General features: G+C 34.7%; 1 protein-coding gene across 4 annotated transcripts in view; it reads right to left on the bottom strand.

The window, feature by feature from the left end:
- Positions 1-20121, bottom strand: part of fstl5 (follistatin-like 5) — a 281857-nt gene that overhangs the window by 16919 nt on the left and 244817 nt on the right. For 2 of the 4 annotated variants that reach the window (XM_088633292.1, XM_088633294.1), the window contains 3 exons: positions 10028-10054; positions 9505-9623; positions 1647-1796 (listed from right to left, as the gene is read on the bottom strand). In XM_088633292.1, coding sequence (XP_088489418.1) covers positions 1647-1796; positions 9505-9623; positions 10028-10054 — 296 coding nt within the window. The remainder of the gene's footprint in view (positions 1-1646; positions 1797-9504; positions 9624-10027; positions 10055-20121) is intronic. The other 2 variants (XM_088633293.1, XM_088633295.1) reach the window with 1 other exon arrangement.

Here is a 20121-nt window from a genome sequence, read left to right on the forward strand (position 1 = left end):
TGGTCTATTTTGATATTATTTTATGTGACTTTTGATCCATGGTGTCAGTTGTAGGACAGAGGGTGCTTTAGGTGCTGAAGCTGATGCCTTTAAAGTCTTTTTGCATGGGGGATCCACTGCAGCCATTTGTATTTAAGGGGTCCTTAAGTAGAAATATGTGTGGGGGGGTTGTCACTGAAGCTGAAGGACAAAGTGGGTTTGTATGAGGTGGGACATGGACATTGTTATTTTAGTATTGTATTTTATTGTGTCTGGGAGATTAAAAATGTTTTCACAAAGAGTATGACAATACATACAGTGTAGGGGGCCATGCCAGTTATTTGTATGTTTGTGAGTATGAAATATTTGTATGGTGAGTATGAAATATTTCTGTGGTTTTTTTCAAGGTGTTTTCTTTTTATTGATTGCTAGTATACATTTCTTTAATTCAATGCAAAGTAACTAAATACTGTTTTTAAAAATCAGGGCCAGTATACTACCCACAAAGATACTGCCAAACAGAGGTACAGAAAGCACAAGTATTAAATTACAAAATTACATGGCATTGAAAACTGTCACGGAGTATAACAGCTTGTAGCATAGGCTATAAGCCTTCTATAAAAAATGAAAGCTTAAAATGCTTCATAGAAAAGTTAAATAAGAGAGATACTAAAGAGAGTACAATTGTCACAAAAGAAAAGGTTGGAGAAGCATTTTTATTCGGATTTAGAAAATGCTTAACAATGTTAATAAATTAAATACATTTTCAATACTTAATACTGTTTTTGTATGCCCCTTTCTTTTTCATGCCAATTTTGAAGACGCAATAACTTTCTTGAATAATTACTTTTGGTACTGATGTGGAGAAATAATCTGTTATAATTAAATTCAAAACAGGAAAAACAAGAGGTCAAAGGTTTATAGTATTTATTGATACAGTACTTCATTTATGCACATATTGTTACGCAAATATAATCATGCAGATGAGGCTTATGTATCATATATATGATATGCAGATTCACTCCATCCCATATATGAAATGCTGACATTAATAAGTTAATCTTGTTTTTATTGCCTTAATGTACTGTGTGCTGCAGTAATTTACTTGCCAATTAAGGAGGATTTGTTAAATATAAAAGTATAATTATACCCGGGGGCTGTGGAAAACATAATAAATATACTACATGTAAATAGATAAATGTGTTTCAATGAAACAAAATATGTTTATACAGTATGTGAATGTGAATGTATAAACAGAAAAGTACATATTGTGTAACAGGATATGCTGGTTTCACCATATTTATCTGTTTATATGTATCAGATTATAGTTATATATATATTATCCAAACCCTCTGGATGTACTTTTGTTTAGTTTTGTTCTTGATTTGAATTTGTATCTCTAATCAAGAATAAATTGTAAGTGGGCGTCCAGAAGCCACATTAAATATGTTGGTGTTAAAAACCTCTTATTTATTAGATTTAAAAAATATTATAGTTTGGGTGTAACCTTGCTGTCTGTTAATGGAGGATATAGAAATGAATAGTATAGAAATACAACTAATTTTCTGCCATTACTGTTTGAGTAGGTTCTTTCAATAAGCAAGTTAAATTATTCTATCTGTTCCATAAGTTATCAAATATTTTCTAAAAAATTACTAATATCTTACCTGTATAGCCTTTTGTGACTGAACATCCACGATGAGAACTCTGTTTAGATTTGGTTGAGTGACATAAATGTACTTGTCCTTAACATTTACAGCAGAAGACCAAAAACATCTCTGAATGGTATCACCTTCCAGTTGTGGGCAAACCTCATCCTTAAATAAACATTCACATTTTAAATGAATATAGTGAAAAGACACATTCATATGACAACCACTATTTTGTTAACATTATGTATCAAATACACAATCTGTTAGATTTAATGCAGACTCAAGATCAACCTTATGTTCATCCCTTTACAAATTCTCAGGATAGCTGAGGCCTTGTGTTTCTGTTCCAGACTTGCCAGATGGATGAGATCCCTTCTGAGGACAAAACAGGGATTCCAGAACAGATTCTCTTTGCTTAGAGCCAAACTCCCATCAATATGTTTTTTACATGTACAGTATACGATAAGATGAAAATGACCATAGCCTCCGTTGTCTGTAGTATCTATCATTCTTTGATGGCTTGTGTAGAATGCTATATTCTGTATTTCAAACAATTGCAGTAAAATACCACAAGGTTTTCATGGGAATATTGTAGTAAAAATTGATTGCACTTTTTCATGACAGTTGTTCTTACTCACAGAGAAGAAAATAAAGCTAGTTTTTTTTTCAAATTTCTCCTGTTTGAGTAAGAATGGACAATTATGCATCTGTTTGCTTTATGTTTAGAGATTTTCATTTTTAGCATCCTCAATTGATCCACTGATATGTACAGTACTTTGAAACCTTTGTGCTCTTTGATAAAGATGGAGTTCCACAAGGTTCTGTTTTGGTTTCCTTTATTTCTGTACAATAATAAATCTGTTAGAATGGGGATGTGTTCCAGAGAAAGTAGCAGTGTGTAAAATCAGCATTAACAGAGACAGTTTAGCATGGATTTAATGGGAATGCATTCCCAGAAACACTATTTGTTACACATCAGCGATGTACACTTCACTGCGGATTCCATAATAGTAGCAATGATACCAAAAATTACCAAAGAATACAAATTAAAAAAATTATACTGGATTGAGTTAACAATTTTTTAAATATTGTATAGCTAAACAAAATTTGGTCCATTAGCAAATTCACTCAGAGTTTGCATTAATATTAACCACTGTCTAATTTCACTCCTCCAACCAGGTAACTGTGAGATACTGATTTCAGGGGCTATATCTGCCAGAATGGGCAAGGCCATGGTTCCAAGGAATATTAATAAAGAAAACAAGCATAATCAATGAAGATGTACATGCTTGGCCTGTATGCATGTTGCAGACAAACATTTCACTCATAAACAGATTTGTTTTGAGTTAATAAAATAAATGTCAGGGCAAATAACAATATGGTGAATATGCAGTAACAGAAACAATGCTAAGTGAGACATTACTGTTATCTAATGTTACCATTACATCATATTTGGTAACCAGAGTTTTTGTAAGGAAGGCATAATTTTTCATTTCCATGCTAATACACTCAAAATGACGTTCACAAAAAACCTGATGTCACTCAGACATTGGATTGTATCACTACTTTGATTATGTTAGGAAATGGAGGCAACAAATACACATCCAAACTCTGACAAGACCAATGTTATACAGTCTGGCTCCAATTACAAGCTCTGCAAATGTCATAGTTTGAGTCCAAATAAATCTGATCCTTTAATCAGTCCAGGAATTCACCAAGATTTCAGTAATCTTGGTGTCATCTTTGATATGATCCTCACATTTGAATTTTATGTTTGCTATATTTTCATCCTTGAACACTTCACATATTTGTTGATAATGTGTATCTTTTCCAATCTGAAGCAGAAATGAGATTGCATGTGTTTGTCTTTTCCTGGCTTGGTAATGCAGTACTCACTGCTGTATATTCTAACGTTGAGACATGTTTATGATTTTGATTAAAAATTAAAATGCCTGAGCATACTTTAGTATTCTGTCTATACTAAACATCAAATACAAAGTTACCAATAAAATGCTTATTTGCTTCAAGTGGACTGGCAATTTATTGAGCAGCCATGACATAGCCATGACATAGGTAATTAATCATGTTGATTAGCATTCAATCACAAACAAGAGGTCAGCTGTAAAATCAATGGCTAGAAGCATGTATGGCCACCATTGGTTGCAATCCTAGAAATTTAGAACACAAGAATGATGACAAGAGCAGGCCATTCGCTTTATCAAGCTTGTTTTGTAGTTGTTAGCTAATTAATCCAAGGATCTCATCTAGCTGTTTCTTGAAAGAAGCCAAGGTATCAGCATCAACTACATTGCTGGTTAGCTTGTTGCCTCCTGTTCTTGGTTTCAATTGCACTTGCAAATAGTTTTAGCTGGTACCTTCTGGTTTGTGTTTCAATGGCCCTTGTGACAATGTGGGAGTAGAAGGAGCCGCGGCGAGCACCAGTAAAAAGTCAACACCCCTAACTGAGGGAGGGAAGCAGGGACCAGAAATAACACAAATCATCACAACCTCTGGCCTGGGCCCTCCCTATATATGAACAGGGTTCAGCCTGGGGAAAAGAAGAACTGCCAGCACAGCAGTGACCAGACTGGACTTATACTATTTAGCAGGGTTTAGTCCTGGTAGACCAGGACATGTAACGCAAAAACAAAACAAAAAACTATTATACATGTACTGTATGTGAAAAATGTGTGCCTACCCTGATGAAAATGCGTGATGGGACAGGCACAAAGAAAAAGAAAAAGAACACCTTACATAAGTGCAATCCCCTCTGGGACTGTTGTTAAACAACTCCCCCTTCCAGGGGTGGCCTTCCTTATCCCGTCAGGGGGTGTTCAGTGTGCCTGCCACGTAGAACCAGGCTACGGGAGGTTGGACCCAGTGTGAGGCACTTCAGGTATCAGTGGTTCTGTGCCAAAACAGGAGGCGAAAACATGGTCGTGGACAAAAGCTAGGAGGTCAAAAGGCAGGAAGGTTCTGAGAGCAATAGGCACAAGACGAGAGGCAAAGTCGTAGTCGAGGACAGGTGCTTGGGTCAACAGCCAGGAAGGTTCAGGGAGCTTGAAGTTACCAAATCCGGAGGTGAAGTCATAGTCAAGGTAAATTGGTGCGCAGTTTAGGAAGAGTAGAGCTTGTGGAAATGTAGGAGCGCTTGCATGCCTGCGTGCGATTCGTGACAGTGCCTTTATAAGACCTGCACAGCTGTGACTCAGCTTCTAAAAGCCAAGACAGTTGGGACTACAAAGGCGAGGCATCGCTCTTCCTCCATGGTTTTGCCTCCACACTGGGTATGCCCCCGTGTAATGCCACACCCTAGATGATAACTGGCTGATCTGTTCACCTACTCTGGATTCCAGTGCAACAATATATTTTGTATAGTGTAGTAACCAAGACTGGACATGATATTCTAAAGAGTAGAAAGAAATGATGTAAGCTTTGTACTGAGTGACATTTGCTGTCTCGTGGAATTCCTCTTGTAGGTCATGGACAAGCATATTTGTTCACTGATTCCCATCTTCATTGGTCTTTGCACCCTGGATGCCTTATGTTGTCCAAGCTTATCTCTCACATGTTCAGTGAAGCTCAGGTCTGATGATTAGGGCATTTATAGCATAACTGTCACATTCTCTTCTCACAAGAAATGTGTTGTTACAAAAGCAGCATGAGATATTCTTCCCAGTCCATCACACATTCACCATTCCATCACTCTTATTTTAAGGTATTGTGACAGGTAAATTATAGTTGTCTTTGATGGACTATATTTTGACTTTAATATTTGGTTTGATTTGAAATTGCTGGCCATAAGTACCCATGAAGGTGATCAAGACTATGCTGACCTACTCCACCCTCCAACATACTGATGCCACAAAAGCTTTATTCTCTTGATAAGTGGGATATATGGGTTTCATCCTGTGATTTTCTTTTGTGAATTTTGCCAGGCTGGACAGGTTAACAAGTGGTTAAATCATCCAATCAACTATATAACGCAAGTTTATCATGCAAGTTTATCAAAACTTACACCAGAAACATTTAATCTAAAAATCCTCCTTTTGTTTGTTTTTATTTTTTTATTTCCCATGTATGTGTTAAAAACACATTAATAAATACATAATACACAGAGTTCTTTGATATTGTATTTCAGCATATTTCTTGTTTCATTTCTTTGTAATGCTTTCCTGTGTAATTTAGAATTAAATTCAAAATAAATTTGCTCACCTTAAATACTGTATGTTGAATGGTTTGTCTCCTGGTGCATCTATAAACTCTTACCTCCCTATATGTCTACACATAATTTTCACTCTCTGGACTCTTGCCTTCTTTCATTTGCCCAAACAAGACTCCAAATCATGAGAGACCTTTCTGTTCTTTTGCACTACGGATGTAGAATGATCTTCAAAACCCATATATTAGATCTTGAAAGTAAATCAACTCTTGTCTAAAATCTCAGTAATATAAAACATTATTGGATGTCTTAGGATTTTCTAGCCTGCATGGATATCCATCCATTATAACTAGTTTCTGCTTTCATAAAATGCAAATTAGAAGAATAACATGCATGTGAATTGCTCAGATTGAATGGTAGAATTTTAAGCACAGATTAGACTTATACAGTAGACTTATTAAGGCTATGAAAAATACACAGATAACAGTAAACAGATGGCTATAGGTATGTAAATGAATTAAATATGTGTCTTGGGGCAAGCGCCCAATTCCAGTTAATTTGTTGCTGACCATTTAGAATAGCATTTTCTAGCTCATGGTTCATTAATTTCTATTAAACCACACAGAAAACATTGGACATACTGTATATAAAATACCTTTATGCATTGCTGCTGTGTAATTCTCCGGTGCTTGCTGCTCCAGACTGCTCTACTGTTTAAGTTAGAGGTAGATGCTAGTGGTACAGGTCCTGGCACAGTTTTAATGCAGGGGGTTTAAGATGGAATTGACCACCCTGTTTGTTATTTTTCAAAGAAATTCAATAAACATCAACTTAATTATTCCACTATTGAAAGGAGACGTTAGCTTTATTATTCGCTTTGCAATATTTTGAGGTTTATTTAGGTTCAAGTTCCTTGCCAATAGACTTTTCTCCACCGTATGCATAATTACAATCAAAGACTTACAGTATATGCGCTTGTCACTTATCTTACAGGTTATCCATTAGAAATTAAACAAAAAGGGCATTGGAAATGTTGTAGCTGATGCTTTATCGCGTGTTTATTTAAAAATATATATTTCTGTATGTTAGTGGTTTTTCTAGACTATGTTATTGTGAACCCCTTGTTTGAACAAACATTATGCTTGTTTTTAACGGTAGGAGTGTTAAGTTCTGATTTTTTTTACTCCCCTCCCATGCGGGGGTCCATTTTTGGAGGTGGGAGTATCCCTAAATTGGGTCTCTCTCTGGATTGGTTGAAGAGAGCGGTCAGGTTTTCAATGCTGATACGGAACATCCTGAGAGTGTCTGAAGAGAGAGGTGTAAGAACGAGAAACAGCGAAAACATGAGACGTGTTGGATTTGATTTGTTAGCTGTGGTGTAGGGTTGGGATTGTTGTGGCATCCGTGTTTTCTTTTTTAGTTTTCCATTATAGCTTTGTTTAGATAGAATAGACAGATAGCTTGCGAAAGACTCTGCTTTGGTATTGCCACACCTTTCTCAGGAGACAGGTTTAGAGGGTAATTGGGTTGTAGAATAGTGTAGTTAGTTGGTTTTTTCACTTTCTAGCATGTTCCGTCACCCTACACGTAGTTGTGTGTATTTCTGTTAAACCCAGGCTCATATGTTGTTAGTCCCCATTTGCCCCTAGACTGAGCCATATTGGGGACGTAACAACAAGTAATTAATGTTTTCCATGTATACCTACAGATGCAGCCATTCAAACTTCGCGGTACAAACTTGTACCGCATGCAACTACCCACAAGCCACTGTGGCGTAATCGCGGTACGTGATTGGCTGGCCTAAATGACCGACAGAGGCACTCGTGGTGCATTGGTCAGTAGTGAAAAGATTTAATCATTTAATCTATTTACTTTGCACATTTTAATCCGCTTAGTATTGAATATTTTTACAATTAAAGGAAATTTTAGTAGCTGAGAATAAAAAGAAGAAACAGTACTTTTGTTTCACTGTTTAGTGCATGGCTGTGTCTGTGGCATGATGGCTTAAGTAACTGACTTAAATCCAGCTATCACCATGAGCATACCCCGCTCGTTTTGAATGGGTGCATCTGTATAGTGTATTACTGACATTTTAAAATATTGATCCAGATATATTTTCTATTCTTTTTATGTCAAAACACACTTATATAGTTTAAAGCTTTATGTGATTTACAGAGCCTTTGAATATAAATTATCAATGTTTCTGACAGGGTCATTTGAATTAATTTAAAATGTTTTCCTCCATTTTTGGTGGGAAATGCTATTTTTACTAAAAATAGTTTAAGCTCTCATATTTAGATGATTTAATGTAAAAACAAATTTCAAGTACGGTATCAGCTTAACTTTACATTTGCTCATTACGTTTGATAGCTTATAATATAGAAGCTTTTTATTTTTTGAACCCTATAGATAAGTAATGTCTTGGATTACAATATTTATTTAAAATATGTGAGAATATTATGTAATTATAAAAGCAATTTTTGTACAGCATTAATGGAAACTGATTTAGTGTATTGTGTCTGATATTGTAGAATGCTACTCTTTTTACTTTGTTTTATATTTTATTTATGTTTATATTATTATTTTTTATATGCACCTTATACTGTCACTTTAGCAAAGCCACATTTTTAGCACCCATAGATGTTTTTCCTGTGATTCATAGTGTAATATTATGAGTAACCAAACAACTAGAAAACAGAAATTTGTGCATTTAGTACTGTAGCTCCTTTTCATATTGAATGTACCATTCAAATGCTTGTTCACAACAAGAGATTCATGACAATCTATGTATCTGTTTTTGTCTCCTAAAATACACAGGTTACACAGTTGAGCTACTATTCACTGCATGTTCTGTGATGATAATAACAGAGAAGCCACATATAACACATGACAACAGCATATGACAAAGGAAGAGAACATAACATAAATAGTCATATTAAACCTGAAGGCACTGTCTTTTGATCTGCATCAGTTTGTCTTGTATGAAATGTTGTCAACATAAAAGAGAAATCTTTTCAATGCTCATGTGCAGTTTTTACTGCACCTGCAGGGATTTGATCCCATTTGCTCATGGGCTCCTTATTGCATTCTCCACTTCTAAATTCCTCCTACTCTTCTCCACAGCAGCCTCTGCAACTGACAAACATCATCTTGAGTGATCCGAGTCCCAGCACCTGTGTGACAAGTGCGGCTTTCCCTGCCATTGCCCAGATTTAGTCCTGGTTGCTCATGGACTACACTTCCTAGATGGTGGATACTTATGCTAGACATGGTCCTCTGCTGTAGCACAGATTAGCATTGGCTTTCGGGGGAGGCAGTGATGTCACGATGACTGGCTCCATGCATGAGCTTTGTTACACTGAGATTTTCTACACTATTCAAGATGCAAAGAAATTCTAAGAGGACCAATTCTGTCTTAGAATTACTATTCACATCAAATCTTTGGGAATTTAATATAAAAAAACAAATCCACATACGGTATAAATATAATAAACAGTACTGGGTGATTCCCCCCCTATATTTAAGGTATTGGCAACTCCATTAAAGGGTAGCTTTTAAATTTGTAAGTGTCATAAAAAAGTAAGTTCCTGTTATGATGTTATAAAGACAGTACTAAATTCTACATGATTTGAAAAATAATATATTCATTGAGCAAGCAATGCCATAACATTTCAATCCAGATCTTATTTTTTTGTAAGATGCACATCTCACCTGAAGTCCAAGTAGTTTTTCGGTTGGTTTTATATGTCTCTGAATTTCACATTCCACTGGCTGAATGACTTTAATCCCATCCTCATAAAATACATAGAACATATTGCCAATTCCAAGACCTAAATGAAAGAGAGAAATAATTATATTACATGAAGGTAGTTGCACTGTAATAAAAAAACAATTCTAAATTAGTACCAGTACTCAGCTGAAACCTTTAACTGCTGTCGTAGAACTAATGCTTTTTAGGTGAGCATTTTAGTTGAGGTTGTTCCAATAAATTCAAGTGCAGTGTATCAGAAAACATAACTGCCATGCATAGGAAATACACATAACTATCAAAAAAGACAATTTATGTACAGTACTTACACTTTTAAATGTCAAAGACTAGGGACAATAGTACTAACACAGGCTATTTCGTAAAACCTTTTAAAGATGACAGTGATTTACATTGGAAAACTAAGACAACTTAAAAAACACGTTTCTAATAGCAAAGTCATTCAACTGAAACAAAATTTGTGAGTACCTTCTTCTCGCCACAGAATGTTTGCAACTGAAGCAACAAGAGAAGAGAAATAATTTCAAATTTCTATGAATAATAAAGAACAAGATATCACAGCATCTAATAACATTACATGAAAATGCAGCATGTAATAACATTTATTATTAATAAAATAAATGTCCGTTCTACATTGTAGTCATAGGTGTTTGGTGAAAACAATACATTGAATTTGTGTGGTGTATTATACTGAATTAACTTTCAGTTAATTTAGCTAATTCATTAAACACTAATGTAAAAGTACTTTAGATTTTTCTGAAAATGTGAACTGAGTAACATTTTTAGTTAAAAAGGTACACTGTACTTAAATACATATTGGTAACATAACAGTAGATGTTTACAAGTTAGATACCCTGTAGTATTCATATGACAGTTAAAAGATAATTAGCCTGGACATGAAAAGCTGAAGCGCACCACCCACTAAGATTTTATCACTTTTACTGACAAATAACACAAACAAAATCCAATCCCAAAAATAGGCCTCCAGATACAATCTAAAAATAAAAATGAATGTAGAGACTCAAGTAGTATAAATTAACCACAAAGCAAGACAAACCAGAACAATGTCTGTCAAATACTGTACATTTGTACATGCTTAGTGTTTCAGACTGCATGTTGCTGACCAGGTTTTAGACTTGTAGTCAAGCAGCACATTAAATGGAAACAATTATATAACTGCCATGCTGAAGGAATTTACTGTGCTTTTTCTTAATACATTCTATTCAGTACACATGAGCAAAACAATACAATACATTATACATATATGCATTTTGTGCATACTTACAGGCTATTGGAAACAAAATTATAGTTTTAAAAATCTTTGTACAATGGAACAGGAAGACCTAATTAAGAATACTGTGTACAGTTTTGACCACCACATTACAGTATTGTTGATTTTATTATTATTGGGAATCTATCCAGAGAAAAGTGAACAGATATATTCCTTGACCTAAAGAAATGTCCCAATTATGCTGACAAGCTAAAAAAAATGAAACATGTTTTGTCTTGGAAAGAGTAGACAATAAACAGACAGATTCCACCCATTGGATTTGTTCAGAATTAACAGTGAATCATGAACCAAAAGGTTGAAGTAGAATATACAGTAGGATGAACAGCATTTAAAAAATGAAGCTACAGGTCCAGTTACTAACAGTGCAGGGCTGCAAACCAGTCTTGTTTCAAATCACCTGCTTCCACTCGATTTTAATCTCACCATTTCTGATTTAAATTCATATTTATTCACTCTAACATATGGTGTGTGAAGTAAGAAATGATGGATAATAAATAAGAAAGGCAGGAAAATTAATCTTAAGTAAGTCATGAATAATAATGCCATTAACATGACCTCGTTCTATGATTCCTAATTTATTGCACATTCTGAAAATACTTTATAATTAAAGCTTATGTAGGAGCTCAGCAGTTCTAAACACTGATTAAAATAAACTTCAGAAAACCTTGTATTAATTACAAAAAATAGTTAATTTAACTTTTATAGAACAAACTTTAAATTCAATTCAATTTCATACTGCAGATATACTGTAGTGTGCATAATTAAATTAATTATTTTAGATTACTTAACATATCAACACAGCTTAACACAGCTAAATATTTAAGAAAATGTTTATCAGTTAGTGGAAATATTGAAAATGTTTTCATGAAATAGCAACTACAGCTTAATCCTGTGCCCAAATACAAGGTGAATTTAATTATTGCAAATATGATGATAAAGATGCTTTAAAAACTGTTTTTGAGACCAAAAAACTTTTGTTTTCTGTATAATCTAGTGTTGAATTTAATTAATATATATATATAATTAATATATATATTTAGATGTATCTATACATTCATTTTATTATATTTTAATGCACAAATTAAAAGAAATCTAGACATCCAGATTTCTTTCTCGAAAAATACACTATATAGTGATCAACAAAATAAGCACAACCTTCAGAACACACCTATCTGAAATAATTTAAAATTGAAATAACATCAGATATGAACCAAATGCACTACTATTTGACGTAAGATTTAGAGTTGCATTTTCATCGTGCATTAGTATAACCGTCCACTTTCTAATAGCTTTATCTAATATAGAGTTACTGTTTGATACCAGCCTATCCCAGCAAGCAACAGGCTCAAGGCAGGATACACTCTGGAGGGGGCACCAGTACATTGCAGGGCACACACTGACTGAAACCCAAACCAGGGCTGACTTTCCCAGAAGCCGGTTAACCTACCAGGATGTTTTTGGCCTGTGGGAGGAAACCAAAGTACCAGAGGAAACCCATGTGATACAGGGAGACCATACAGACTACACACAGATACAGTAGCACCGCAGGCCCATATCAGTATATATAATGACAAAATAAAACTTTCAAGTAAGAAATCCTTGTTATATATGATAAAACCCAAGATCTTACTGTGCCCTACAAGAAAATCTGTTTATTCAATGCGAAAAACACAAACCTTTTGAAACAAAGTGTTTATGTGCAATTAAGCATAGTACATATAGAGTAGGTTAATTATTATTCAAGTAACTGCTTGAGTTTTAATACTTAATAAATCCACTTTCTTTTACTCCCAGATAATAAAATTCCTTAACAACGAAAAAACATAAAATGTAAAATTTAAGTCTGAGCATTAGAAGCATAAAAGCCTGTTTTATCTAATTTGTAAGAATCTATTTCAGAAACAGTGACATTTTTGGCATGTTTGAAGCTTTGCTGTATCCGAGCTCCAAACAGACATACTGAAATATGAACTGTAAAATTCAATAACTCAAGAATTCCATAGAACAGAAATAAAAGAGATACTGTAGATATATTGTCTCACATCAATTTTATAATTACAAAAGTACATAAATCTGATCTCAAAGTACAACTTTTTTATTTTATCAATGTTGAATCATCGGAAAATTGATGTTAACTTGCAAGTACCTTTGAACATTTGAAGACATGAACAATGTGTTATAACACTAAAATGATGAGTGATTTTGATTTTAATATTTGGATACATTAACAAGTTAAACTGAATAAATATGTTTTAGTCATTGTCTTTTGGCAGTACTTTACCTGAAAAGCTGATATGATATATTTATTTTACAGTATCCAGTAGAACTGATTGGCACATTTTCCTGTTACAGTCCAGTTCTTAAGAAGGTAAAGGGTCCCATAGGAAATGGAAAAATACATCTTTTTCTTCAACATTTACTTGAGTTATACACAGATCATTGCCAAGAAAAGCTAATTCTTTAACAATTTTAAAAGAAAAAGATTAGAATTTTAAAAGAAATAGGTTAATTTATGTGATAGTTTTTATATGAGTTGAAAAGATTCAAGCCTTATTGGTATCAATATAGTGCTTTTTTACTTATTTCATGTAACGGAAAAATAGACAAAATATGTTTTTTTACTTTTACAGCATAGTGCCACAAAAATATAGAGATTGTAGATTGTAGAGATTGATTTTACTCTGAAACTTAATTAAATCAAAGTATAAATTGAGTATTGAATCTTTCTAAATTAATTTTGCTTCTTAATTACCATGTTCAGCCTGACAATATACTGTTGTAACCTTATATTTAAGAACAAATAGCATTACAAATACTTTTTCACTTTTATTTGACTTTGCATATCATTTACAGACTTTCTTATCAAAAAGATCGCATTAATGTTCGTATGACTGTTCATATTACTTTATTATCCTAACTTTTACAACCTGCTGAATTAATCAGTTGTGTATTGTTCCTTTTACAGCTGAACATTTTACATTGGTACAGTAGTTAGTGCATATTAGTTTGAATAAAAATAAGACATATTTTAGAACTAAGCCATAAAGATATCTAAATAAGATCCTAGGTCCCCTAAAGCTGGAACATGCTTCTGCTGGTTTAATTTCAGTTAATTACCTAATTGATTCCTGATTTAAAGTATAATAGTTTGGGGTTCTATTATACTTATGAAATGCTCTAGTTAAAATGAAACCTCCAAAATGTTTAAGAGACGAAAACTGTCCAACAGTTCAACAAGCAAGCAAATGAACAAGCAATAACAATAATGGACACAAACAGAACATGTAATATTGTGTGTTTAGATTCTGATATTTTTTTGATGAAGTTCTTTATAAAATATTTACTGTTTTCAAAAATCACAAGTATAAGATCTCCAGGGGCTCAGTTATAGAAGGACACTGTTTTCCTAATCATATGCTACATGTTATTGATATAAACAGATGGCTGATCGGAGTTTCAAAGTGGTCAACAAGAAAACGATCTATCACTCATCAGGAAAATGCAAAACAGCTGCACACTGCACCAGGCTATATAGGTCAAACCCTACCAGATTGATCATGGATAAGTCTACTGGTGAAAACGAGGAGGGCATTTGGAGTGCTTCAATCTTTTCTAACACAACTGTACCTTGCAATCTAACTACTTTTTCCAAGCCAGGACAGGAAGTCCTCAAACAAGCAGCTATTCAACCTTTAACTCATTACACCCACTGCACATCTTCAGATATCTTTCCCTTCCCCGGACCTCCTTTCCTGCTGTCTTTGCAACAACCCTCCATGTCACTGACATTCACTCCTCCCAAGTGACAGGAGTGCACAAGTTTAGCCCACATAGGATCCAGATGGCTTGTTCACCGATCTACCCCCACTGCACTTCACCATTCCTCATTCCCGCTGGGCTGGCATCCAGTAGGCTGAAGCGTTGGCTTACCTCAGGCTTTCCTACTGTTCGTCTGTTCATGGATGAGCTTCAGCATGTTGTTATGGAGCTTGCATGGTCTGGGTGCTTTCAGGATATAGTTTCAATACCTTATCCTGAAGCCTCTTAACAGAGCAAGCTCAAAAAAAGTACAACATTTTTCTTGAACATTTACTTCAATTCCTGAACTAAAACTAAAGACTGAATCAAAGCTACTATATTACAGTATGTGCAACTTTGGTATGTTAATACTGTTAACAGTGGGAGTAAAAAACAGTTTAACCAGTTTAATTCAATTCAATTCAATATACTGCACCCCAATGGGGCAATTCAAGATGAGCCTTTACAACACGTCTTAAAACGAAAAAGTATGTACTACAATTCTAATAGAGAATAACAAAGCGATATTAAAAACACTACTGAAACTGAACTATAAAAACGCATCTGATCACTATTATAAATAATCACTATCCAGCAGGGGGCGCTCACCCTGCAGTCCATGTGGGTCCTAATGCCCCAGTATAGTGACGGGGACACTATACTGTAAACAGGCGCCGTCCTTTGGATGAGACATAAAACCGAAGTCCTGACTCTCTGTGGTCATTAAAAATCCCAGTGCGTTTCTCGAAAAGAGTAGGGGTGTAACCCCGGCGTCCTGGCCAAATTTTCCATTGGCCCTTGCCAATCATGGCCTCCTAATAATCCCCATCTCTGAATTGGCTTCATTACTCTGCTCTCCTCCCCACTGATAGCTGATGTGTGGTGAGCGTTCTGGCGCACTAAGGCTGCCGTCGCATCATCCAGGTGGATGCTGCACATCGGTGGTGGTGAAGGGGAGTCCCCATTACCTGTAAAGCGCTTTGAGTGGAGTGTCCAGAAAAGAGCTATATAAGTGTAAGCAATTATTATTATTATTATTATTATTATTATTATTATTATTATTAACAATATTAAACTATTAATAATAACAATTTGAAACTGTTTGTATTTTGTTCAGGGTCATTTGTCACTATTTTCACAACCTTCACTTTCTTAATAAAATGCCTCTTTTTGAGACAGGATGCTTTAGATGTCAATAATTTTGCCAAAAAATTGTATAAAACCATTACATCCCATCAAGGTTTGGTACCAATAAACAGGGGGAACGCCATGGATTTCTTTTTTGAACTAAACTGTGCTCTGGCAAATAATGTACGGTATATCACCTTCTGCAACACTTCTAGTTTAGCAGGATTTACGCGATAAGCACATTGTTTAATGAGGTGACATTACCCACGTCTATATCACTGTATGACCCAGGTTTGACTCGGATTGTCTCTTAACAAAACAGCACCTCCAATAAATCTAATTACTGTACGTCTTCTTTTTCCGTTTCAGCCAAATGAGGCTTATACAAAGTTAAATCAGTCAGGGTCTTGGAGTTTAATAAGCGAGCGCTTTTGGTCTAAAATATTTAGTGTAACAAGACCATCGGCAACAGAGTGAGTCACTGGCTCACTTAAAGGTGTAACACATCTGTCTTCACTCTCATGATATGGTTTCAACATATTGATAAGCTATTCTCCAGTCAAAGGCAACTGTAAAAATAAAGCTTTTTCCATCCTTTGTTTAATTTAAAGAATTCCGTAAAGAAATCCTCAATCACGAAACCATCACTTATAATAATTTATTCAAATACACACACTCACGCCAGAGCCAATTTTGCCAGAAACAACCTCCCAGTAAGTCTTTGGACTGCGCAGTACTGTATAGTTCAATATACGGTTTAAAGTTCTAAATTTAAAGATGAAATTTGGATTAGGACAAATTATAGATTTTCTAAACCTGAAAAAGGCACATCGCGTTCACAAAAAGCTATAATAGTGAACTATTTGTATATATTTGGCTGTGTAAGAAACAAACCAAAGTAATGCTTTGATTGGGCTCCGAACTGCCTGGGTATAGTGCGCTACATTACAGTCCACGAGCATTCCATTGTCCATTGCCACTATAAGGACAAGGTTTTGTATTATAAAATGTATTCTTAGAAAACATGATAAAACATTATAACATTTTATGAAGAACAGTATATAAACTGTTAGAACAAGCATGTCAAATTTCGTGCTGACTTCCTCACTCCCACCTATAAGGCTCTGCATGGCTTGGCACCTTAGTACCTGTCTTAGCTACTATCGCCCTACTCCCCACCTCGCAACCTTCACTCTTCTACTTCAGGTCTGTCCCCCACTCTGTGGGTGATAGGAGCTTCTCCTGTTATGCCCCTAAGCTCTGGAACTGTATCCCCAGTTATATCAGAGAATAACCTTCTCTAAACTCCTTCAAATCTAGACTCAAAACCTTCTTTAGAAAAGCCTTACGTAACTGGTTTTGTTCTTTACTCCTCCGCTCCTACTGTACTCAGTACCCCCTATTTACTATCTCCTCTCATTGTGTATTCTCTTGTGTATTTTTTATTGTTGTTGTCATTCTATAAAGGGCTTTGAGAAACCACCTTTAAAGGTGCTATATAAAATAAAGTGTGTTACTATTTGTACTATCTTTTTTTTGAAGACAGAGATAAAATGTATAAATGCAAAAAGATAAAAAGGCAGATTCAATTATAAATTGGATATGAAACCTTTTTATAAATTTATACTTAAATGTATTTTTCATTAACTGTGAACATGTTTAGTTTTCTCTTTCCTTCTCTTGTGACAGAAGAATGTCACTCTTACTGTGACATTAGTGTTCTACTAGAGTAGTTTATTGCCATACTGTATTTACATGTACATTAGAATTCTTAATCACGCTGATCTCTCGGGACATACACAGTACAACTGACAACACAATGTAGAGAACAGGAACAATAAATATATTGTGGAAAAATAAACAAATAGGTAGTAGTGAGACTGAGATAAAAAAAGGGTAAACTCTGTAAAAAGTGGAGAGTGCAGAGGTGTATTGAGTCTGAGGCCCTGCAGTTAGCTGTTAAAGGTTGCATACTGCAGTGGGATAGAAGCTGTAAACTAAGACGTTTGACCAATACTGCTTAGAGAAGGTTTAGGCCTGGAAAGCTGAATTCAAAGGAAATTTGGAAGTTTTGTGCAATTGCTTAAGTTCAAAGATGCTGTCTTCATACAATATGAAACTCATGTTCCTGTAAAATATATCGCCACAGATTCAAAATAACTGGTGACAGAAAGTTATATGGGAATTAAAAAACACTGTAAAATGAAACAAAACACAAATTGTAGGAAAGCATTAATGAGGGCTACCACATTTCCCAAAACTGAACAGTGTATGCTTGAAGTGCTATTTGAGCCCTACAGACCAGGAACCTCCAGCAGTTAATCTCCAGTTGCTAATTCAAGCCTTGTGTGTGTCATTTCATAAAACATAAAGTTTATAATAGGATGCCATTTTGGTCATCTAGCTTGTTTGATTGCAAGTAGCTAATTTATTGAAGATTCTCACCAGCCACTCTCTCCAAGAAGCCAGGGTATTAGATTTGACAACATGGCTAGATAAGTTGGTTCTTAGCTTTAAATGCATCTCCCTGCGGTATACTTTTGCACTCTCTGGTTATACACTTCAAAGTTCATTGCTGCTATAAAACCTAACCCAAATAATGTTTTGAAAAAACAGAAACATTGTTCATCTATTCATATGGTTGGATCATAAGTTGAAATATTAATCATCTGATCAGCGTAACATTTTCTGTGTACAGGCATTAATCTGCGATTTTCATCACAGCTGAAGCATAATGCTGAATTTAGAAATTTCTGAATTTTTCATTTTAAGGACAGTTTTAAAAACCCTGTCAAGTGTCCTAGTGATGCAAAGTCAGATGGTTACTTTGTCTCTGTTCACATCTACTTGTACAGTGTTAAAATATAATTGAAAGCATACTGTACCATATTTTAATCATTGTCAATATTGGGTCTCTCATTTCTGTTTTCCTTACTTTGTCTTGATTATTTTAGATGTTCTGCATAAAGGAATGGTCAAATGTCCTTCATACGTAGTTAAGGCACCTGCTTAACTTAAAGGCTACAGGACTTGCCTCCTTAATGTTATCAAAGGAGTTTCACAAGCTACTTATTATCAGGGTATGCAGGCATTTGAATTTACAAATATGTGTAAGGATTTTAAAGAAATGTTCCGTGCAAGTGTTTAGTTTATGATTTATTTCTATCAAAACATGTTGAATGTAAACCAGGATTTTCATGCTAAATCAGTTTCAATTTAATAGCTCATCAATGGTGGAATTATGTTTGGAGTAAGATGCTATATAATAGATGACAAGATTTAAAGAGTAATTGTAAGTCCCTCAAATGCTGCTTTGTCTCCTTCAACCCTTTAATGATGCACATTATGTGCATTTACTTGTAATTGCCTTCAGTGGGCTGTCAGCATTTATGATTGACAATCACATTAATCTGTTGTTCTGCCGACAACTATCCTAATAAAATTGTCTATTGCGAAAACAAAAATGAAGGAAAAAGTTTACGTGATCAATTATTAGAACCCCATTGACAGCCCATATTGTTTTTACTGTTTATGAAAGACCTTAAAATCAATAAGTGCTATTGTGACAGGTTATAGATACATTCTTTTTTAAGATATCACAACAGTTTTGTCATACGAATCCTCTTTGTAGTGAATTTTATTATAGGTATCACATCATTTGATTTCCAGGGTATTTAAGAAACAACTAACAATTCAATATTCTTCTCATTTCAACTGCTTTTTTAATGTTTTTTCTTCAGTAGTTAAGTCTGCATATTTTCAAAGTCATTAGCCTGTTTCCTCCTTTTAACTTTATGAGCTCACCGTGGCATTCACATAGCAGTTCTATGCTCAAAGTGGCCTAGGGGAATTGTACCAGCACCTCACAAAGGTTTGCTGAGACATAAAAAATGAAAACAGACTGGAAAAAGACTAGCTGTTAAAAGGCACAAATGTTGCCAACCTTTGAATTCTAAAGAAGAAGGGAAAATAAATGAATGTTGTTTCATTACATTTTATGCAAATAATGTCAGATGTTAAGTTTAAAAATAAAGATGAACTGATAAGAATCTCATTAATGAAGGAAATTAAGAGCAAATGTAACCAAATACCAATCTGGTGAAACACAGCAAACAGCATTATTTAATGTAGTTGTCTCCTTACCATTATGGTTGTACTTGTAAACTACTGGAATAAACTGTTAATTCTTCAATAAAAAAACAAACAATTCTTCAAAGTGCCAGAGAACAATTCACATGGTGCAAGTACTGTATGTAGCTTGGGGGAGCACAGGACATACAATATGCCTATTCATGACATTAAATCTGTTTTAAGTGTTACTGTCTATGCTTTATGTTACATATTA

This window comes from Lepisosteus platostomus, chromosome 1 (genome assembly GCF_059453375.1).
Source record: "Lepisosteus platostomus isolate fLepPlt1 chromosome 1, fLepPlt1.hap1, whole genome shotgun sequence".
Classification (NCBI taxonomy): domain Eukaryota; kingdom Metazoa; phylum Chordata; class Actinopteri; order Semionotiformes; family Lepisosteidae; genus Lepisosteus; species Lepisosteus platostomus.